A 25,041-nucleotide genomic window follows, 5' to 3' on the forward strand; every position below is an offset into this window, starting at 1 on the left:
TCCCACAGTGCTTTAAACATAGTAGGAACCCATTTTTGGAATGAATGATAAATAGGAATTCCTTTCAAATACTTCTTTTGAGGTATATTAATGCTGCCATTACATAAAATTGTGATGATTAAAATCTAATGTGTCTTTACCTGTCCCCCCAGTGGGGGGGCCTAGTTAGGATTTCATTGTAAATTTAGGAGCTTCAGCAACAGTTTAGGCTTTAAACTTTTATTAAAGTATATTAGAAGTTAGTATAGATAGAGCACATGTCTCTGAAAAAATAGGAAAAAACCCTATCTCAGATCTACACTTGAGAGAGAGAGAAACAAAATTAAACAGAAAATAAGCCAGGGGATGATTCGATGGTATAAAATGCAAATGGAAGATATAGACTTCAGGCAAAGTTAATAAAAATCAAAAACCTTCTACAGGTACTGTGTCCAAAACATAATCAAGGTGGTACAGAGATTTTAAAAAGAATAGCAAATAATAAGAGAAAACATGAAGGTACAATAATAGTGACTTAATTTTACTTTGAAAATCATGTTTACCTTCAAACCAATTTGTGGTAATCAAAGTTAAAACTCTACCAACAAATAACCAATAGCAGAATTCACACTTTTGAAGATACATAATTCCATTGTCCATTTGGGGTCTTAAAATAGGTGGTTGTGATGACATTTCAAGAAGGAAAAAAAATTAAATAGAAGGGGAAAAGGAGAAAAATATATAACTTCCTTGGTTTTTCAATTTTTTCAGTGGTGGTTAATTTAATTTCACTACATTTTCTTCCTCAGAGCCAATTATTCTGTGATTGGAATAATGCAATTAAAAACAATTTTTACAACATGAAAACATTAAAGATCTTAAACCACAAGCAACTAAAGAGTTACCCTACATCAGAGTTGCTATGTTATCCTATTCTCATCTGTAAACCATAGGTCAAGGACAGGTTTTTCCATGTGTTTGACACAAGTAGCAATGGCACAGCTTACAGACGTAATAAATAATTTATGCAACAAAGAGAAAAGCTCTTGATCTAAAGCAAGATTCTAATTTCTGCACATGTATATTATTAACTCTATACTAGATGCAGAGTTCCAACTGACAGCTTCCATTTATATTTCCCAAGCTCATTTTAATTGTTTAACAAGTTCCTTAAAACCTGCTTCCTCCAATGAATGGGAAACAAGGTGAAGAGAAATAATCTAGTCCAAATTTTTTAATAAAAATTTTACTTGTAAAGTGCAGAATAAATAAGAATTATCATCCTACTATGTATAATCCTGACACAGACTAACATACTCCCAATATGATTTATAGAGGCTAAAAAATAGATTATACTACAGTGAAGAAGAGAAGCAAGAGAAATTCAGAATAATACTATAGAGAACATTTAAAAGAAGCAGAAGTAAAGGTTAAAAAAAGGAAAAGAAGGACAAATATATACTGGGACAAAGAACATTCAATGGGATCTAATGGAGTGATCTCCCAGTGTGTCAAATATGTGTCAAATATAGGTGATAGGACTGGATTAAAGATTCTTTCAGGTGTATAATCCTATGACTGAATACTTTACAATGAGCAACAAAATAAATGAATGGGAGGTAAGAAAACAAACTCTTTTTAAAAGGGCTGTAACTTCTCTTTCACATCAGTATTTCCCAACAAATACTTATAGCCCTACCTTACACAGTAGGGGGAAAAAACCCTGGATTTGAAGCCAAAGGAATTGGGGGCCTGGCTCTGCCTTTTACTACCATTGTAACCTTAGGCAAGTCACAATTTCTTCAGTCTTCGTTTTCTCATCTGTAAAATGAGAAGGTTGGAGAGCTATGCCCCTTTCAGCTTGAAATCTATGAAACTCCTTCTTTGACCTTCTAAGTACCCTGTTACAACTTTCTTAGATCCTATGTTCAGCAACATTACACTTTAATCAAACCTATGAATATCCTTTCCATACACTACTAGCAACCTGAGTTTGAAATCAAGGTAGCAAATATTTATTCAGTACCTTCTGTGATCCCAAAGGTTCTTTATTCTTTTGCCTTAAACAATATAAATATATTAATTATCCTTGGTTTCTCCATTCTCCCCCCCCCCCCCCCGCCCTGGCCCCTTCCAGGAAAAAAATACTCATGAGGAAGTGAATTTTTTTGTTGTTTTTTTGTTTTGTTTTTTTTTAGTGAGGCAATTGGGGTTAAGTGACTTGCCCAGGGTCACACAGCTAGTAAGTGGTAAGTGTCTGAGGCCGGATTTGAACTCAGGTACTCCTGACTCCAGGGCCGGTGCTCTATCCACTGCGCCATCTAACTGCCCCGGAAGTGAATTTTAAAAAGAAATAAATACGTGCTTAAGCAGTGCCAAATACCAAGCTAAGTACTGGCGAGAGAAGTACAGAAGTAGAAATCCCCAGATTTTAAGGACCTTACTTCTAATAGGGGAAGACAATTCATATAGGGGAACCTGGCCTGGGAGGCATATTTTGATTTGGTAAATTGCAGAGATTGTCAGTGGAGACACAAGGGAGAAGACTGACACATGGGTCCCTTTGTCAGGTTGTCATATACTCAATTTATTGATCTATTCTTTTTTAAAACTTATTTACCTATTCAACATTTATTGAGATGCATGCAACTGAAGTACTAAGAAGTTCACAGCATCATATTCTAAGTCTCCTTTCACGTAATTTAAACCCAAAACAGCTTACACTTCCTCCAATTTAGTGGTTCTTAAACATTTTCTGTGTCATGGAATTCTTTCACAGTCTAATGAAGCCAATGAACCTCTTCTTGGAATAATGTTTTTAAATATATAAATATATAAAATAAAATACATAAGATAAGGAAAATCCAAGTTTATGGACCTTTTGAAATCTATTTACTTACCACCAAGGGGTGAATCCGCCCTAGATAAAAGACCCCTCCCTGTTCCAATCAATAAAGAGTTCTTGAAATCTCACTCCTTCCAATTAATTGAAAGTAAGGTGATGATTTTCTCCTAAATCATCATCATCTCCTTAGATATAAAATGTTTCATTATATAGAAATGTCTGCAAATAATTTATTTATACCTCTTTAGGATCTTTGTCCTTTATATGTTTATTTTTTAAAAAGTGTTTCCACTTAGAATATAAATTGCATGAGGGATAAGATACCTTGATGAATATAATTCTTGCTGAGCATGTTATACATATGGACATATAAACTAATTTTAGGGCTCACAGAGTGCTTCATAATGACTTATGATCATTTTTTGGAGTTGATCAGTGATTCCTAACCCTTTGAAATATGAGGACTCTTCTTGAATCAACATTTTCCTTTCGTTAAGAAAATATATAATGGGGGGGCCAGTTAGATTGCGCAGTGGTTAAAGCACTGGCCCTGGATTCAGGAGTTCAAATCCGGCCTCAGACACTTGACACTTACTAGCTATGTGACCCTGGGCAAGTCACTTAACCCCCATTGCCCCACAAAGAGAAAAAAAAAAGAAAATATATAATGAAAAAAGCTATAATGAATTAAGGAATGGTTTAAAGTGAATGTATTTTATTAATGACATCTATATAGATTTGAAAATGGTAATAAATATGTATATGCACTTGACCTTGGTTCTAGAAAGACTGGACTCAAGCCCAGTCTCTGATTCATTTTGGCTATGTGACCCTGGGCAAGTCACTTGATCTCACAATGCTTTAGGCAACTCTCTAAGATTCTAAGTTGCATGGGCAAAAGAAGTTTCCCCATCTGTGAGTTCTCTATACCTATAATCATGGATCCAGTCCCTATTCCTATAAAAAATCAAAGTGACTTGGTGTGCATATGGATTCTTCAATAGTTTCATAGTTACTAAGAGGTCTGTAGCCCTCAAATTGAGAACTACTGGATCAGATTTAAATCAATAACTACAAATACAATTATTTACTTACTAGAAAGATGTTATGCACAGACTTTAAGTTAAGTGACCTGTATTCTTGGGATGTTACTTACTAGCTTTGTGGCTAAGCAAGTTGCTTAATCTCTCTATGCCCCAGTTCCCTTATCCATAAAGAGGTAGCTAATAATTACTCCAGAGAGTTGTGGGGACCAAAATAAGAATGTATGCATATAAGTGTTTTGGCAAACTTTAAATCACTGTCAAGCATCATTGTCACTATCATTATTAATTCACTATACTCCAGTAGGCAACTAAATTATTGCTACCTGTTTATATGACACTAATAGCTTAATATGTTGACTAATTGTTAGTTTCTGCACATTGAAAGCTAAATAAAAATATTTTTGATGCAAGAAACTTGAATAAAAATGTAAAAGTTTAAATAAAATATAGCTCAAAGCTAAGATTTAAAATTGATTTATAGTACTTCACATATGGGTAATATATATGTGGGCCTTTAAGTAGTTTTAGAATATACATTCCAAATGGAGTTTTTCAATATCTCAGTCACATAGCATGAAGAAGAAAAATGTCCTAAAGCTAGATTTTGACTAAAAATTATGAATTAAATGTTTTATACTGTAAACTTTACAAATTCAAATTCTGTTACCACATTTTATAGATTTTTGGGGGGTGAGGCAATTGGGGTTAAGTGACTTGCCCAGGGTCACACAGCTAGTAAGTGTCAAGTGTCTGAGGCAGGATTTGAACTCAGGTCCTCCTGAATCCAGGGCTGGTACTCTGTTCACTGCACCATCTAGCTGTCCCACATATTATAGAATTTATATCTAAATATTAAGGAAATCCATGTAGGCGATGTCTCCTAAAGATGTTTTTTCATGATAGACTAATTTAGATGTGAAAGGCTAATTAATCATATATTTCTTATCTTTATTTTGCATTGTATTTCTAAATTATAGTTCTTCCACTTATTTATATTTAATATAATGTTTCCTAATGTCTTTCATTTTTCAGCTAGCATTTGTATCTATATGATAACAATCTTAACAGTTTTACATTATAAAAAGTGTATATTTTCATATACAGTGTATCCCAAAAGTGTAAGTGCAATTTTAAACTCTTAAAGCTTAAAACTGCACTAAGATTTTTGAGATACCCTGCATACAATGCATACAATGTTCACACGCTCCCATCTCTGTGATTAAAAACAACCATTAAAAAATTCTTATAGGTATCCTATGTGACAGTGGATTATGGAAAATCAATAATCTCTGAAGAAAGAATTAAAGTTGATCTAAAGGTCAATGAAAAGATATATGGGGAGAAAGAGCATAAATGAACTTCAACACATGTGCTAAAAATTATCATAAAATGTTTTTGTAAGCAAAAATTTGGCAACAAAGTAGGGGTGGCTATAAATTCAATTTAATTTCAACAAGCATTGATTGAGGAATTTCCAAACAAATTGTGGCAGGTAAATATAATAGAAAGTTTTGTCAAAAAAAAAAAAGGCAAATAGGAGAATTTAAGACTGATCCGGGATGAAGTAAGGAGAAACAAAAGAACTATTCACGTGACTAAAGTAACATAAGTGAAAGCAGCGTTAAAAGTCATTGACATATGAGCCAAAAATGTTTAGAAGTAGTCCAGTCATATTACAAGAGATAATGGATAAACACTTCTGCACTCATACCCATGAAGAAAGCTAGTAACAAACCCAGAAATAAAACCTCGGGTATCATAATTCTCAATCCAGTTCTTTTCACATGCTTCTTCAACAGTAATAATAGTTGGTGTTGATGCAACACTTAAAGGTTGACAAAGTACTCTTCATTTATTATTGCATCTAATTCTTACAAGTTGTTTCAGAGAAGATAAAGGACTTGCCCGTGGTCACACACAACTGGCATGAGAGGCAGGATTGAAACCCAGGAATCACTTGACTCTTAAGTTACAACTCCCATACTCCCCTGCCTCTATATTACAAAGATAGCATGAGTAGTCTAGTTTTTTGTTTGTTTGGGCAATGAGGGTTAAGTGACTTGCCCAAGGTCACACGGCTAGTAAGTGTCAAGTGTCTGAAGCCAGATTTGAACTCAGGTCCTCCTGAGTCCAGGGCCAGTGTTCTATCCACTGCGCCACCTAGCTGCCCCCCCCCAGTAGTCTGTTTTAAAGGGGGAGAAAGTTCACATTAATTTCTTTATGACTGCCAATTCATAAAAAACTATGTTCAGATTTTCACAAATTATGTTAATGACAGCTATTAATTCTGCTCAAACCTAATCCCTACCTGAATTTACCCTTCCTCTTATGTGCCCTTGGACAGACTTCGGGACATTGTGTAGGATGGAAGCGCTGGCATGCTATGGTCCATGGGATCACAAAGAACAAGAACAACAGGAACTTTGAAATGCAAACCCAAGAATCAAAAGAAATCCAGAAAGGTTAATTTATTTGTGCTATTAAAGAAGCTGTATGCTGATGTAATGCTAACATTCTAGTACAGGAAGAAGAAACAGGGGTCCAAACAGGGGTCCCTCCAGAAATACAGGCCCTGTGCCAAGCACTTTATAAATATCTCATTTGATCCTCACAACAATCCTGGGAGGTAGGTGCTATTATAATCCCCATTTTAATGTTGGAAAAACTGAGAGAAACCAGAGATTAAGTGACTTGCCCAAGCTCACAATGATAATAAGTGCCTGAGACCCTAATTGAACAAAATATATTCTGACATCATTCCCAGCTCTATTCATGGCACCACCCAGCTGCTCCATAGCTCTTCTTAATCCCAATTCCAACAGACTGTCCAATGCACCCCCTAGCTCCATTTGTAAATGCCTGCAGAGTGAGGGGGTTGTATTTAAGTTCAGGATTTTAAAAAATCTATTTTAAAAGATAATATAAACTGGAGGAAATATTATAGCTAACTTTCATTTTACATTTTGTGGCTTAACAGAATTTAAATGAACCATGAATTCTTTCTTTGACTAATACCTTGGAGTTTTGCTGTCCTCCTCTATCAGGGATCCTCAAAAACTTAAGTAATGTTTGGAATCATAAAAATTAAAAATTTTCAGACACTTGACAATTACTAGACACTAGACACTTGACACTTACTAGTTGTGTGATCCTGGGCAAGTCACTTAACCCCCATTGCCCCACAAAACAAAATTTAAAATTTTCCAAATCAGTAGCTCCTCTCAAGTATATATTCTAAATTTCCTTTAGGATAAAAGATTAATATATCACACATTAAAATTTTAAGCATCTGGAGTTTGTAAAATCACAACTTAGAAGTAGAAAAGACTAAGAAGAGGTGGAAAGAATATGCAGAAGAACTACATAAGATAGATCTTAATATCACTGATAACCATGATGGTATGGTTACTGATCTAGAGCCATACTAAACTAATTAATATACAGAAAACTGACAGAAAATTGGAGAAAGAAAAATGAGAAGGGCATCATCCTATAAGAGAAAAAAAACTGCATCTGAAGTTAGTTGGCACAATACACAAATGGACAACATGTAATCTATTTTTATTCCTATATAAATTACTCTATTATAATTTGAGATTATTGTTAATAAGAAGATTATTTTTAAAAATGAGATTAAACGGTTGGTTCAATTGATGAAGGCATGAAAATATCTGGGAAGAAGTGGATGCAGGTTGTTTCAGAAGTGTAGAATCACTGGAATGAGAATTTGGAGTAACCCTTCTTACTCTTTTTTTTTGTTATAAATAATAGAATGCCCACAATTTAAGGTGAATAAAAATGGAAAGTGACCCAAAGAGGCAATGGAAAGATATCGATGATTTTCATGTAAGAAGCAGAACATATAAAACACACACAAATGAGATATTATGAAGGGCTTGTATGACTAGGAAAGGAACTAATCTGGTAGGGAGAATGAAAGTTAAGAGACAGCTGAGTAGTGAAAAGGCATCCCCCAAATGTTTACTGAACTAAAAGAAGATCTCCAATATAGTTATACTTGCACAGAATCATTCACAGTCTTGTTAAATGATCAACTTCCACTAAAATCCTACTTTAGCATTTCACCATGGCAAAAATATAACTGAGTTCTCAAGGATTTAGTACCAAAGTACAAGTTGTTACGTGTCCTGCCAAAATGGAAGGCTTTAAGAATAGGTATGGTGCTGGACTATATATATCTATTTTCTGAGTATCCACGTATGTAGGAAAGGCTCTTCGCCAGGCCGACCCCAAAATAATGAAAATTTAGGCAAGAACAATTCTCTAAGACTACATAATATTTAATGGAAAGGTCATAATCTGCCATTTGGAGATGAAGTCATAGACCCTTCTAGTACTCAAGTGCTATTATATTACATCTGATACAGTTGTTTGAGGAACTAAATGTGTTTTAGCAAATGACAGAATAATGGTTTATATCTTAAATAATTTAAATATTGCTGACAATTGTGGAAAGATAATATGTTCAATTTTATGTATCTACTATGTAAAAATAGCATTTGCCATATTGAGTCACATCTATGATCTATTTATCTCATATTCTATCCTTGTAGTTGACATCAAGAAACCCTTAGTGTCATATCAATAGGATCACAGAATAAGAGCTGGAAGGGGCCTTAGAAGCTATCTAGTCCAATATTCATCTTACAGAAGTACCCAGAGATGTTGTGACTTGCCCAAAGTCACACAGGTCTGGGTTTCAAACCAAGGTTCTTTGACTCCAAATTCTTTTCATTGCCTGCCTTAGTTATCCTTAATAACCCAATCAATATGCAATTTTATTTACTTATGTATTATAATTTGAAATACATATTTTGAAACTGTTTCTTTTAAAATTCAACATCTTTAAAAATAGCTATATGTTGGGGCAGCTAGGTGACGCACTGGATAGAGTACCGGCCCTGGAGTCAGGAGGACCTGAGTTCAAATTCGGCCTTAGACACTTAACATTTACTAGTTGTGTGACCCTGGGCAAGTCACTAAACCCCAACTGCCTTACCAAAGAAAAGAAAAGAAAAGAAAAGAAAAACCCACAAAAAAGAAAAGAAAAATAGCTATCTGTTCAGGTTGTTCCAGTTCTTGGAATAAGTTTATTATCTGCTATCTAAAGTAGTAAGTTGCCTTAAATTTATATCTTCTAACTTCAAGCTTACCCCTAGTATTCCAGGATGGAAACAATTCTATCCATATTAATTCTGAAATACTAAAATATATATGTGATCTCATTGATTCAGGAGTTGCTCCAACCTATGCAGACCAAAACTCATCCATGCCTGCACATCCTATGTGATTCTTGTCCATGTTTTCCCAAAAGTTAGCCATAGGGAAAGGTTAGATGGCTTTTTTGGGTTTGTTCCAATGTTTCCAGGGTGCAAATGGAACACTGCTTGTCTATATGTACTACCTTGCTCTTGCCTAGCAAGACTATGACTAGCCCATCTTGCCTTCCTATTATACAATTTCCTAAAGATATCTTTTATTCTTGGTCTTCAGAGCTCCTTTTCGCTCACATATAGCACCCAGTTCATACCCACCGTTTGTCTCTCCATGACCCTTTTTGTGTTACTTATTAATTCTTCAAAGGCACTGGTGTTCCACTTTTCACTGCCATATAAAATGTAAAATGTAAAATGGTATAAGAAAAATGAATTTTTGCTTTAATTGGAAGTTTGAGACTAATAAAAGAGCTTTGTAATTTCTTTAAAACAATCCAGTTTGTTTTTTTCCTTCTTTTAAAATCTAGGCCCAGCTCATTATCCATTTGTATTATGCATCCCACATATACATTCTGTTGAACAAACTCTAAAGTCTTCATCCAAATCTAATTTGAAATCTGGGCAACGGACATTTTTCATCCACTTATTCTTTGTCATGTATAAAATTCCTTCAAAATATTACTAATATCTTCCAGGAGGTATTATAAAGTCTTGGGGGTTGGCAGTCTTGGGACTTAGCACAATTAGCACAGTATTATCCCCAGCAGTAGCATATGGAGGACCTCCGTGCTGAATTTCCTCCATCACAACTGGGAATACCACTGGTGACTACATATTTTCCTGTTTTATGTTGTCATATGATGCTTATTATCAGAGCATCACTGAACATAGTGTAATAGTATTTTTATAACATCTAAGGGAAACTGAATGATCTTGACCTATAAATGGAGGATAACACCTCAATGTAAAAGAGCTTGTAACACTAGGCTTTGCCTTGTACTTTTTCACAATCAACAAACAATAAGAATAGATAAAGTAGGGGCAGCTAGGTGGCGCAGTGGATAGAGCACCGGCCCTGGAGTCAGGAGGACCTGAGTTCAAATCTGATCTCAGACACTTAACACTTATTTACTAGCTGTGTGACCCTCGGCAAGTCACTTAACCCCAAATGCCTCACACACACACACACACACAAAAACAACAACAAAAAACAAAACAAAACAAAAAGAATAGATAAAGTAGTTTATCCCTCCAAATCTTCTATTTTAAGTCAACAGTATCTTTAGGTGATTGGGAATGATAATGAGGAATCAGACACAACTGAAACTGAACAACAAAATGAAGAACTGACTACTTCCATATATTAAGGTGTGTCTTTCAAAGACCAATATCTTGATTCTAATTTAACACTAACACAATCTCTTTATTTGTGATAAAAATATAAGTTCAAATTTGTCAAAAAATATTTTCTAATACACAATTGCTTCTAATACACAAATTCTATTATTTGGCTTTTTTGTTATGAGTGCCATACATTTAAAATCATTTATTTTAAAAAATAAATGCATGCTACTTGATATTTAGTTTAACTAAAGAACTCAAGTAAAATCTCTGGTGTTTAATATAAAAGCTACTAATTTATCAGAAACTAAATTATATGAGAAAAACCTCATAATATTTGATATTAAAAATTTAGTTCTATCATGCATTTTGGGAGGAAAAGAAAGCCTAGACAGATATCTGATTCTTAATTTCAATTTTAAAATAATAGATAATCGGGGCAGCTAGGTGGCGCAGTGGATAGAGCACTGGCCCTGGAGTCAGGAGTACCTGAGTTCAAATTCAGCCATAAACACTTGACACTTACTAGCTGTGTGACCCTGGGCAAGTCGCTTAACCCCAATTGCCTCACTAAAAAAAAAAATAAAAATAAAAAAATAACAGATAATCTAGATTAGATTTTTATAATATGATAGTTTTGATGTGAGTTTTAGCTATTAAAATGTATTTAATTATTAAAATTCAAAGGAAATCTAAGAACAAATTGGTGGAGTAAAATAATTCATAAAACTAAAAGAAATTATGTCCTTGATCATCTTTTTATTAAATGTTTTTGAAGGCAAAAACTACATTTGAGATTAATTGTTGATGAGACATTATGCTAATGATTTTCTATTTCATTAGGAAAACAGTTTCCTTTTGATTATAGCCATTCACTTCTCTTATGAAAAAGAAAAATGCTTATTCACCTGGGAAATATTTCTCAGCATTAATAGCTAAGGTTACTAATCTCAGGATGAAGGTACTTAAAGTAGTAATCCAACCCACATATCTCCTCAATTAGAGTCACTTTCATAGATATGTTTAGTAGTTATATATATATACATATTTTTTTTTTAGTGAGGCAATTGGGGTTAAGTGACTTGCCCAGGGTCACACAGCTAGTAAGTGTTAAGTGTCTGAGGCTGGATTTGAACTCAGGTACTCCTGACTCCAGAGCCAGTACTCTATCCACTGCGCCACCTAGCTGCCCCTAGTAGTTATATTTTAAGAACTAAACTTATGTAATTTGTAATCTACATGTTATTTATATTACCACTTTTTTCTAATATTAGGTTACTCAGAAAATATCGGGGGGGGGGTGGACACAGCACTGGAGTACCTTGAAAAATGCTGTATATAGTATTATACTCAGCAGGAATACAAATATTTGTTGAAAAAAAATGAAATAGGTATGGCTTATATTTCTCTTTTCATTTTTCTGCTTTAAATCATTTTACTATTGATTAGTACCTTTAAGAGGACAGGCAGAAAACACAAAACAAAATTAAACAAAGGACTCAGAGCTTTAAAGGACCTTATAGATTGTCCAATCCAATCCTCTACCCTACCTTCTGCATATAAGAAATCTGAACCTCAGAAAGACAAAGTGATTGTGTAAAGATATAACTAGTACACAACAGATGCAAGGTGCAAACCTTGGTCTACCACTGCCAAACCCAGCATTCTTTCCACTGCCCCATACTGCCTCTCCCAGTCAAATTTGTTATTTGTCGAACAACTTTGGAAAAGGTTTGGTAAAAGATTTAAACTTAACAATGAAAAGGAGATTTTTACTACACCTTGAAAAGAGGTTCCATGAATACAAAGACTTATTTCTATAGCAGCAACTGCACATTCAATTTCTTGTTTGCTTTAAGTTTATAGAACACAACTAGTTGTTTTGTTTCTCTTTACACACACTTGTTCACCCAATAGTGGCTTTGGGTTTGTTTTTTGTTTTTTGCTTTGCTTTGTTTTTGTTTTTGTTTTCTGAAATAAGGGTCCATGGGCTGCATAATATACCTGAGAAACCAGAAAAAGGGCAAAATGACTAACGAAGTGCAGAGGATGGAAAGATCATTTCAAGTTGTCATGGTTGGAAAAGGTTTTATAGAAGAAGTCTAATTTCTTCTGAGAATTAAAGAATGGGTAATATTTGTATTGGCAGGGAGAAAAGAGAAAGGCAACCAAGGACAGATGAAACAGCATTCACAAAAGCAAAGAGGTATCAATGAACATTTAGCTAAAATGAAGAGTTCAAGGATAGCAGTGCTAAGTGCTGCTCATGAATCTGTTGCTTTAATTTTTAACAATTACAATTACTGATAGAGCCAAGCCTATACAAGCATGAAGCGTGGTAACACTAAATTACAGAGTAATTTAAAATACAGAGTTAGGAGCTTTTATAAGCTAGTATACATAAACTAGGAGGCCAGTAAGATCTAAGCAATTGCAGTTAAGTAGGTTAAAAAAATTGCTAAAAATCTGAAACAAGCTACAGCCCAGAGTCTGGGTCACATGTGGCACAGAGACTACATATTAGTTGGGCCTTTGGATTTAGGGAGAAGAAAAGAAGATAAGACTGGGAAAGTATATCAATGACAGATTATGAAGGGCTTTAAATGTATCTTTTAAACTCACCTTCACACACGCACCCTTTTTTAATGAACCCTTTTTTAAAAAAGGGGGTGAATATTTTAAAATCCAAGTGCCAAAATATTGTGCTTTGTCACCATATTTAGGGGAAGAAAAATTCACAATTATTTTATTCCTTCCAGATTTACAAACATTTTACTAACAACAATCCAACAAGGTGGGTCATATAACTATCATTACCCCTATTTTATAGGTGTGGAAACAGAGATTTCACTGAGATTCTCACTGAGGTCCCCTGTTCCCAAATTTGGGATTCTTTTACTTCATTTCAATACTTCAAAGAGAAACTATAAGAAAAGTTAAGACTGCCTTTTTAAAGTCTTTATATAAGAATGTGATGAGTTAACAGTAAAGAAAGTCATTTAAGAAAGTAGGCATATATAGCTCCTTTTCACTTACTAAATACCATGTGTTTTGATCAGCACAATCAAATCAATAAATGAAAAATTGCTATTTATTTGGACAGTTAAAGTTATTACAAGTTGATAAAATTTTCTTCCATTTTTATTCTATCCCACAGAAAAATGTCAAAAATTAAAATGAATTTCAAAAGCCTATGTCTAATTTAGTAGATTTAGTAATTTGTATAATCTAAAATTTTATTAGTACACAGAATGCCAGAATCTCTCCTATAAACAACATCCTGATGTTAAGCTTAACACTAATTCTACCAACCTACTGAGATACCTTCTAAATATAATATTTAACTATTTGCTTAGCAGAATCTGATGAGTAGGAAATTAAGCAAGTCAAGACACTATTTCTGAGCCATGTCCAGACCATGTCACTTCCACTCTAGCTGCTCTCCTCAATCTCTTTCCATGGGAACTACCAAGCTAGCTGTCTTTCTTGCTTTTATTTGACTTTCCATTGCTTAGCACAGTACCTGGAACACATGAGTGCCGAATAAATTTAGGATCATTTATTCATTCATTCATGCTAAGAGCACCAGCCCCTAGGCCCCAAGTCCTAGATATCAAGTAGAGCAGGGTTTCTTAAGCTTTTTCCACTAGTAACCCCTTTTTGCCCAAGAAATTTTTATGCAACCCTAGATATATAGGTATATAAAGTTGTTATATATAACCTCTTACTGTTGCCACTTTCTTTACATGACCCCATATGGGGTCCCACAGTTTAAGAAGCTAGGAAGTAGAGGTAATGAGGGGGGATAAATTCTAAAGCAAAAGTGAAAGAAAAATGGCAGGAACCTTAATTGAGTATTTGAGGGGAGAAGACTCCAAACAAATCAATATTTCATGTAGATAGCTTTATATGTCACCATCTGGTATTATATATATTGGGGGTTATTGAACTGATCTAGAAAAGTACAAGCAATCCCTCATTTGGGAACAAGTTACATCTAAAAGGTTCCTTTTAATATTTGGAATTCTCCTAGAGATATATTAAAAATTATTATTTGTATCCCAAACTATTCCATAAAAACCATTTTACTCATAATGTTGATAGCCCTACCTCTTACTTTAATTGAAAACACTGAATGCAATCTAACTCCTTCAACTTTCTTCTAAAGTCATCTTCACCTGTGACACTTACCTCTTGTGTGAATATAAAAAAGTTACTCAGCTTTCCTAGGCCTCAATGTTTTCATCTATAAAGTGAGAGAGTTTGACTAGACAATCTTTGAGGTCCTTTTATACTTTAAATCTATGATCCTGTGAATAATTGCTCTCTGTCTACTCTTCCTTGGAGATCTCATTCATTACCACGGCTTTACTTATCGCCTCTATGCAAAGGAGTCTCAAATCTCTCCCAAGGGCTTTCTGATCTCAAGTTTCCAACTGTCTCCTGGATATCTTGCCCTTTCAAGTTCAACTTATACAAAACTGAGCTCATCTTTTCAAAATCTATCCCTCCTTCAACCTCTCTATTTCCATAGAAGGAACCATAATTTTCCCTGTGATCTAAGCTCTTCCATTCAGAAATCTCACTTTTCCCCTCTATTCAATCCCAGTCACTGCCTCCTCTCCTGACCCCAACTTATAACATCCAATCTTTTGCCAAGTTCTGGCATTTCTTTCTTTTTATTTATTCCTTCCTTTCCACTTTCACTGAAACTACCCTAGTTTTGACCTCATATATTCTATTACAAACTATTGTAGTAATCTCAGTAAATGGTCCTCTTGCCTGAAATCATTGCATCTCCCATCCATCCTTCCCACTGCTGCCTGAATAATATCCATAATAAACTGCCACTGGACCTTGTCACTCAAAAACTTTGTTTTTCCCTATTGCCTACCAAATAAAGTATAAACTCCTGATACTGGTATTCGAGCCCTCAACATCCGAATCCAACTTTATTTTATATTATTTCCTTTAAGGTACTCTGCATTCCAACTTAACCCTCCACTTCCCCCAATTTTATTTTGTCCTTTGGTTTTGTGCCTTTGCTCATAGCATTTGCCATACCTCAAATGAATTCTCCATTTCCATCTACTGAAGTACTTACATTCCTTCAAAAGCCCAACTCAGTTTTCCCTGATCAATGAAGCTTTCCATAACACTCCTCTTCTCTTTTGGCAAAACTATTTTTCCTTTTCAAACTATCTATACACTGGCCCTCCCTATTATAACTTTTCACACTTCCCCTTTGACCATAGCTATTTTCAGCATCTCTCCCCCCAAGCATACACACACATACACACAAAACCTCTAGAATCTCATGGAGAGCAAGATCTGAGTCATATCTTTTGCATCTTCATTATCTAGCAATTTGCCTTGCACACAAGATATCTTTGACAGATAAGCATACAGTAATCAATTTAACAAAACTATAAGCTACAATGAAAGTTTTACCCATCCTGAACTCAAATCACTAGTACATATACTAAAATTGGAACTACATAGAGAAGATTATCATTTTCTAGTCCACAATGGAAAAATAGCCAAAATATAGGAACAGAAAATTTTCAAAGGAAGAAATACAAATTGTTAATAATCATTTGGGGGGGGCAGCTAGATGGCGCAGTGGTTAAAGCACTGGCTCTGGATTCAGGAGTACCTGAGTTCAAATCTGGCCTCATTTACTAGCTGTGTGACCGTGGGCAAGTCACTTAACCCCAATTGCCTCACTAAAAAAAAAAATCATTTGGGGAGATGTTCAATTTCACTCAAAATCAATGATGTATAAATTAAAGCATCTTTCAGCTACTAGTATATACCCATCAAATTGTACAAAATAATTACAGCAATGAAACTCAATACTGGCAATATTGTACTCATTCATTGTTGATGAAATTGAAACCATATAGAATCCTTTTGGATAGTAATCTGGAAGTCCACAGTAAAAGTTATGAAATAATTATATCCTTTCATCCAATAATTCTGTGGCTGGGAATATACACGGATGCTCCATTGTTTGGTTTGTAAAGCCCTTGAAAATCTGTCTTCAAGCCTATTTTTCCAAGCACACTCACATTACTCTCCTTTACAGTGCTATGTTCCAGCCAAACTGACCAATTTACTATTCCCAGTATATGACATTCTATCTTCTCATGATTAGAATGTACTCTTCTTTCACCTCTAGCTCATTAAATTCCCAACTTCCTTCACAGTTCAGCACCATTATGTTCAGTAGCTCAAAGAAACCTATTTTGACCTTTTTCTACCCCCTCACTCATCTAATAGTTAATCTTCCCACCCCAGGGAAATAATGTTCTATATAGGTTTGTTTTGCCTCAATATAAGATAGACTGCTTTAGGTCAAAATTGTTTCATTTTTGTCTTTGTATCACTAGCACCTAGCATGGCGCCTGGCATAGTATTCACTTTGTAAATTTATCTAGGCCAAACTAGGTGATATAGTAGAGTGCTGTGCCAGGAGTCAGGAAGACTCATCCTGAGTTCAAATATGGCCTCAGACATTTACTAATTGTGTGACCCTGGGCAAGTCACTTAACTCTGTTTTGCCTCAGTTTCATCATTTGTAAAATGAGCTGGAGAAAGAAATTGCAAACCACTCCAGCCTCTTTGCCAAGAGAGTCCAAATGGGGTCAGGAAGAGTCAGATATGACTAAAACAACTGAACAAAAACAGTATGTGTCTTGCATATTGCTGTGTTATCAGAAACAACATAAAAGAGCTAACTCGGGAATAAATGTAATATCGCAAAAAAAACCCAAACTAGAAACATCTTAAATTTCAAATAACAGTAATGGTTACATAAATTGTAGTACATTAATATAATAAAATGATCTAATATAAGCAACCATGCAGGATGGCAAAGAATACAAAGTAATCTAGAAAGACCATATTGAAAAAAAATGCAACGGAAAAAAAAAAAAAAGGTGATCCTGAAGAATGGAGCATATACAATCATACGAAAAGTGTGAATAAAACAGTGATAGGGACTTAAGATAGTGGGGCTATTAATGTGGTAAGATTCTTTATACATTGAAATTAACATGGTTGCTAATCCAATCATTCAAACAAGAAGTTACTAAGCACCTGCAATGCTTCAGGTTCTGTAGTAAGTGCTGAAGAGACAAGCATAAAGAATAAACCTTGCCTACTCAAAAGGAACTTACATTCTAATGGAAGAGACAATAAAACACATACATACAGCACAAATATAAAGTGAATAAAATACACACTAAATGCTTAAATACAAGATGGTTTGGGACAAACAGCACTAGCATTTGGGTAGGTCAGGAAAGGGTTCATACAGAAGGTGATTCTTAAGGTGTGTCTTGAAAGAAGAAAGGGACTTTATGAGAAGGAAGTAAGGGTGCAATGTATTCCATACAAAGGGGACAGCCAGTACAAAGAGATGGAGACAAAAGGTGGAATTTCATATGTGAACAACATATAGAAGGGTAGTTTGGCCACACTGAAGAGTATAGGGGGAGGAGTAATATCTAATGAAGCTGGAAAGATAGATTGAGGCAAGATTGTTAAGGGCTTTGAAAGCTAAACAGAGACATTTATATTTGATCCTAGAGGCAACAGGAAGTCATCAGAATAGACTAAATAGAGGAGTCACATGATCAGATCAACAATTAAGTAAAATTACTTTGACAGCAGCGTTCAGGATGTACTAGAGTGGTGAAAGACTTGGGGGAAGCCAGACCAGTTAGGAAGATGTTGCAATAATCTAGTTCAGAGGAGCTAGGAGTTGGAACTAGGATGGTAGCTGCGTGAGTGATGAGAAGGGGTCACAAGTGAGAGATGTTATGGAAGTAAAAATGACAAGATTTGACCACTGAATGGATAAGTGGGGTGAAAGAAAGCAAGGAGTTAAGAGTAACACAAAGGGGCAGCTAGGTGGCACAGTGGATAAAGCACCAGCCCTGGATTCAGGAGGATCTGAGTTCAAATCCGACCTCAGACACTTGACACTTACCAGCCGTGTGACCTTGGCTGGCCAAGTCACTTAACACCCATTGCCCCACACAAAAAGAAAAGGAAAAAAAAGAGTAACACCAATAGGAAATTTTGTAAGAAGGGAGGGTTATGAAGGAGGGGGGAGGTAATAAGTTCAATTATGGGCATGTTGAGTTTGAGAAGTCTATGAATCATCTGCACACAGATGATGGTTAAACCCATGGGAACTAATGAAGTTGCTGAGAGAGAGTGTGCTTGGCAGAAGAGGGCCTTGGACAAATCCTTGGGGAACATACACACTTAAGGGGCATGATATGAATGATTTAGCCAGCAAAAGAGATTGAGGAATATAATTATAGTTGTTTACATCAATATTTAATGTTAAGTTTATAATAAAACATTTATTTTTTAAAAAATTCCTATCTACCTTTAAAGGCCAAAATCAAAATTTTCTCACTTTTCTAGTTCAAGTGCTAATGATCCCACAGGCCTTCAGGACCCTGCCTTCAACTCTGAATGTGGTAATCATCATCACTTAGAGAACAGAATGTGTTAACTTCAGTAACACTTTTTTTTTTTTTTTTGCTATTCAAGGATTGTCCATGTATTAGAATGGGACAGTTATTTGCACATACAGAATGTCTATTAGGACAAAATAATCTGGTGATGATAGTAATAATAACAACTCACATTTATATAGCAATTTTAGGTTTACAAAGAACTTTCTTTACAATCACCTTACAAACTAATTGGGTCACAGAGCTTGTTAAGAAACACAGCCAGGAGTCAATGAAGTCATTTGACTATTAGATCTGCGCTCTTACCACTAGAAAACAGGACTCTCATTACAATTAGTGTGGCCAGCCTTGAAATATTTTGATGTATAATTACAATTTATAAGCTTTTTTTAAAGTAGCATATCATAATGTTAATTAATTATTTAAATTTTAAATATGCATGAATTTTTGAAGTTTTTATAGAAAGGTAACTTTCAAAAGGTATACTTCTAGGAAAATAATTGAACGGGAAAAAACACAAAAGATTTTTTCCCCTTTTTGGGGGGGGAGGGGGCAAAAGATTTAAAAGACCAACACAGACTATATTTTAAAGTTTCTATATATATAGTTCCTAGAAGAGACTTGCTTTCAAGAAGAATTTTGGATATGAGACATTAATACATTAAAGGTTATTTTATGCCTATTTTCTTTAGGACAGAATTTCTTAGCCAGCAAGAAATCTTCTACTCCTGGTACTTAGGAAAGAAAAAGGATGGAATTTACTTAAGTTTAAGTTGAAATTTGAGAAAGATTTGGAAATCCCAGTAGGTAGAATATTATAAGAGTGAATAAAGGTAGATTAAGAAAATACCAAGATGCAAAGAATACTAAATTTAAAGTACTTCAATGCCATGGAGACTACCTAGGGTACCTGAATTTTTCTGAATTTTCTTTTTTTGTGGAGCAATGGGGGTTAAGTAACTTGCCCAGGGTCACACAGCTAGTAAGTGTCAAGTGTCTGAGGCTGGATTTGAACTCAGGTACTTCTGAATCCAGGGCCGGTGCTTTATCCACTGCACCACCTAGCCACCCCCTGAATGTATTTTTAATTCTTTTCCTCTCATACATTTCTTCTAACATTTCTTCTTTTTTTTAATTATAAAAGTATTTTATTATTTTCCAGTTAGATGTAGAGATAGTTTTCAACATTTGTTTTTATAAGATTTCTAGTTTCAAATTTTTCTCCCTCCCTCCCCACCTCCCCAAGACAGCAAGTAATCTGATATAGGTTATATATATACAATAACATTAAACAGTAATTTAGTTATTCTTAAGACCTTTTATTCCAACAATCTTTATTATTTCCAAATTGCTAACTCATCAATTTTTTTCAACCCCCCCTACTCTTCCCCCTTCCAACATTTTGCTTTCCTCCTTTTGACCCTCTCTAGAACTCAATAAATTTATATCTAGAGCTGATCTTGGAATAGAAACATTGTGAATGGGACTACCAGGACAGTAGAGTATAGGTCAAAATTGGGGGGGGGGGAGATAAAAGATTAGAAGTAAGAGAGTATAAAAAGGATATGAGATCACATATATTCAGATATTCTTCTGGCCGGATCTGGAAAATACCTTTCTTAGTATAGCAAGGTAGAATAAAATCCATCTATTAAGAAAGTATACCCCTAAGTATCTACTTCAATTCAGAAACCCCATCTTGATTACTGATAGGAAATTGATTCCAGGAAGTAAGCATGTCTCAGGTTTTGTAAGTAGATAGCCTAAGAATGAGGGAGTACCTTCTATTCCTATTAGATAAGAAAGAATGAAAATCCTACCATTTATTCCAACATAATATTTATGAGCTGGTGATATGGTGGTGATAATATGGATATGGTGAAGGATACGTTCAATGAAAGTCATTTGAACAGGAAAAAAAAATATATATATACAAACTTAAGTAAGCAGGTGATCTAGACCAGTTTTTAAACTTTTTTGTGTCATGGACCCCTTTGGCAACCTGGTGATGCCTATCACCCATGTTATATTTGTTAGAATAATGTTTAAAATGCATTAAAGTAAAATACTTATAAAGGAAACCAATTACAATGAAATATAGTTATTGAAAATATTTTTTCTAAAATAACAAGTTCACAGACCCCAGATTAAGAATCCTGGACTAGATTTTCCCTGCTCTCCTCATCCTACTTTTGTACTACCCCTTGAACCCATCCTAAATTGTCTAGACAAAAATCCAGAGTTAGAAAACACCTCAAAGGCCTTCTAGTTTAACTTGGAAAAGATTGCCCTTTATAATATCCCCAAAATTATGAGTCTCTATCCATCCTTCTTTTGAAGAATTTTAGTTAGAAGAAATCCACTAGTTTCTCAGGTAGTCCTATGACTGAAAAGGGAATGAAAGATGAAGCCAGACATACAGGTTGTGGCTGTTGTGGATAGTAAGACTTGAGGAGTGACCTGTATACCTGGTTAATTCATAACTCCCAAATATGCAAAGCATAAATTATTGCATTACTTGCTAAAGAATATGCCTTGAACAATATTGCACAACTGTATAAGAGAACCTGATGCAATCTATAAATGGCAATATTAAGGCAACAATGGAGGTTTTAAATATTCTCCCACTTCCCCCAAGTATAGTGTAAGGTCAGTGCAATAAAGTGCTACATTAAAAATACAACTAAAAGAAAACAAAATCCTTTCATCAAAACACTGTTTAAAAATATGTAATTCTTAAAATAGTGAAAATGAATTCAATGAAAATTGTCAGGGGGGGAGGGGATGGGACAGAACTCAACACAACATAAAAGAATAAGTTTTTACAATAGCAAGATGTTTTAAACTTGCAACTGAACATTGAAACCTATATAAAAAAACCGTTTTTCTTCTAAAATAGTCATAGTACCATGAATATCAAAGTATGAATATCCAGTTCTACAGAAAGTCCTCTTACCATGAATCTTCTGTACAAATCTCCTATATCACATCAATTTTATTACACTATTGTCTTGCAGCTATCATTATTCTGCCTTCTACAAATAGGCTATAGAAATATCTTCATACAAAAAGACCAAATGACAGGGTACAGCTTACATCTCCCCTATTGCCTAACACAGTACTTTTTGCATTTAACAAGTATTTAATTGAATTTATGTAATTTTTTCTCAATGTATTAATGATATTGTCCTTAAGGACTTGTAAAAAAATTTAAAATTTAAGAAAGCTTTTAAAATCTGATATTTTAAAATAATTTTAGATATGATTCAAAGAAAAATCCTTACACATGCCAGTGTAAAATTAGTACTTTTTTTCTTTCAAAGAAGTGTAAATTATAAATATGACAGCCATGACAAAGCAACAACACAACTAGAAAAAGTTTGATGATGTGTTCAATTAGTGTCTATGTGGATGTACTTGGTGAAGTGTCAGCAAAAAAGGGATAGTCCTTCAAGATTTCTTCTTTCTCACTGCACATTCCTGCACTGCAGTGCCCATAGAAATCAACGATCAATTCAGGAACATTTGCCGTGGAAAAACCTTCAGAAAATAACATCACTGAAAGTTCATAGTCTAAAAGGGCTCTTTTCTTTTTCTTTTCAGCTTATTATGGGATAGATTAACTAGAAGACAAAGTCCACCAAGAGCATATGAGTGAGATGGGAAAGAATTTTAAAAGTCTTTCCTACGTATGAAATTTTCTTTTTTCTGATGTCACTGTCATGAAAGGTTGTGTGTGTGTGTGTGTGTGTGTGTGTGTGTGTGTGTGTGTGTGTGTGTTTAATTTAAATACTAAATTAAACTTGTGCACAAGGTAGACTTGCCAGATGAGATCAGAAGATTTGGGAGTCAAGGGTGGGGCAGTTAATGCAATGAGCACTTAGTACCTGTAATTCTAGGGGACACTGCATACAAAACCTTCATCTAATATTTCAACTATATTACAAGAGCAGATGGGGGTGATAGAAGCTCAGTGTCAGAAGCTCCTGGGATATGGGACATGGCATGGGTGTGTGTGTGTGTGTGTGTGTGTGTGTGTGTGTGTGTGAGAGAGAGAGAGAGAGAGAGAGAGAGAGAGAGAGAGAGAGAGAGAGAGAGAGAGAGAAAGGCAGAGAGAGAGACACACAGAGACAGAGAGACAGAGAGAGAGAGACAGAGAAAGACAGAGACACGGAGAAAGAGACAGAATCATAGTGACATAGAGCCTAAATGTGAAGAATAGATTGTCCATTTTAAGTGACTGCAGTAAACCCAAGTTAGGCAAGCACGGATCACCCAAAAATAAAAAATAAATGTAGAGCCAAGAGAGGAAAAAGTACAGAGTGGATCGCCGGAGAAGAGAAAAAGGGAAAGGGGGAAAGGAGAAAGGGGAAAGGGGGAAGGGGGGAAGGAGGGAGGAGGAGCTCGGCTACTTCTGCAGTGAGGTAGGGGATTCTGAGGCCATTTTGATGGTGTTCTCAATGCAGAAGGTGGATGGGGAGGGCCAAACAAGGGAGGATGGAGCAGCAATTCGAGACCAAGAGAGGGAGAGACACACTGCCTCCTCCCTCCTCTCTTGGCTCTCTTTCGGCTGCAGGTTCGTGGGGGAAGGGGATGGCTGGGGGCAGGGGGCGGGGGGGGGAGGGCATCCGGGAATGAGCAGGCGGGAGAGAGCGGGCGGCCGCGGCACACGGGGAAGGGGTAGAACACTTACCTACGATCGACAGGGTCCATCGGTAAAACTCTATGGTATCGTTGACAGCAGTGGACACAGCATCCAGCATGCGTGCAGGTTCCGAGTCCAGGAGCCCCATGGTGACGGCAGAGGGGACAGAGGCAGCAGTCGCGGCAGTGGTGGTGGTTGCTAAGACCCTGGCAGGAGCAGGAAGGGTAAAGGCGGGCGGCTACCCCAGACTCTGGCAAGCCCAGAGGGAGCTGGACCGGAGGTGATTGACAACTGCCTCCTGGCCCCTTTCTCCTCCAAGTCCTTGCTCCTGCTTCTGCTCCTCCGGAGCCGCGGAGGTGATGGGGATGCTGATGGAGATGCGGCGGCAGCGGTGGCTCTGAGGGAGCCGGGGTGAGGGACAAGCCGCTGTCAGCAGCTCCGAGGAGGAGCAGGACCCACGGGCCGTCAGGAGGGAGAGACGGCTGCTGCACTCTGACAGCCTGGGAGCCCGCCCCGCGGCTCCAATGGCCTGCACTTGCGTCACGTGACCTGGGGGCGACACTCCCCCCCTCCCACGCGCTACTTACACCGTTCCATCCCCTGAGAGAGAGGGCAAGCGTGGGGAGGAGGAGGAGGAGGGAGCAGGGAACAGAGAGAAGAGAAAGGGAGGGAAGGAAAACATGGGTATACGCATGCGCATGCGGGAGAACCGCCCGTGGAAGGCTGAACTGTCTACAGGGCATCTGGCGCCAGACTTCCCACGACTTCCCACGGGCCAAAAACCTAAGGCCTCGCAAATAACCATGAAAAGCGGGGATAGAGGAAGAGATGACCAGCGATCATTGGAAAAAAGCCAAAGTCTCTCCATGAATCTCACCTCCCATTCTCTCTCGCCCCTTCAGCTGCCTCACGAACTCCCGCCAAGAATGGGCTCACGTATCTCCTGAGCTACGGAGAACTCAGGAAGAAGAGCGTTAGAGGCTGGGTTGCCCCTCTTAACAAATGTCGCTTCAACGGCCTCCCCATAGTTCAGGCTCTCTACTCTGCCAAGGGCAGAACAACGCTGTCCCGAAAAAAAGAAGGGACACTGGTCCACTTACATCCCTCTCTAGACCTGGGAAAAGGTTCTGTTTCCCACATATTGGCAATGTCCAACATCAGTTAAGTATTTAATCCTAACTCTGTTTAGGCGCAGCAAAGGATCCTCTCAAAGCTTAAGGCATTGTTTGTGCTTTACACAAGAGCCTGCAAGTTCAACCATCCTATATTAAGTACCACTCTGTACTAGTGAGGAGGGCTGTGCAGATAAATTGCAAACAACCCACACTCTCGAGGAACTTAAATTTAATGAAGGGAAGAGACCATAATGGTTTTTTTTAATACTTTTTAAAAAAGAGACAAAGTAGTTGGGGCAGCCAATTTGGTTGGGCTGATAAAATAAAACAACAGCAAG

The 25,041-nt window shown here is 36.3% G+C and overlaps 1 protein-coding gene across 1 annotated transcript in view; it reads right to left on the reverse strand.

Annotated features, from left to right (window-relative positions):
- The window catches only part of ELOVL4 (ELOVL fatty acid elongase 4), a 64,104-nt gene extending 39,307 nt beyond the window's left edge, over positions 1-24,797 (reverse strand). Inside the window, exon 1 of the mRNA XM_043962559.1 lies at positions 23,637-24,797. Within this exon, the coding sequence (XP_043818494.1) occupies positions 23,637-23,736 (100 nt within the window). The 5' untranslated portion in view covers positions 23,737-24,797. The remainder of the gene's footprint in view (positions 1-23,636) is intronic.
- Between the last annotated feature and the right edge of the window lie 244 nt (positions 24,798-25,041).

Source organism: Dromiciops gliroides, chromosome 4 (assembly GCF_019393635.1).
Source record: "Dromiciops gliroides isolate mDroGli1 chromosome 4, mDroGli1.pri, whole genome shotgun sequence".
Taxonomy (NCBI): domain Eukaryota; kingdom Metazoa; phylum Chordata; class Mammalia; order Microbiotheria; family Microbiotheriidae; genus Dromiciops; species Dromiciops gliroides.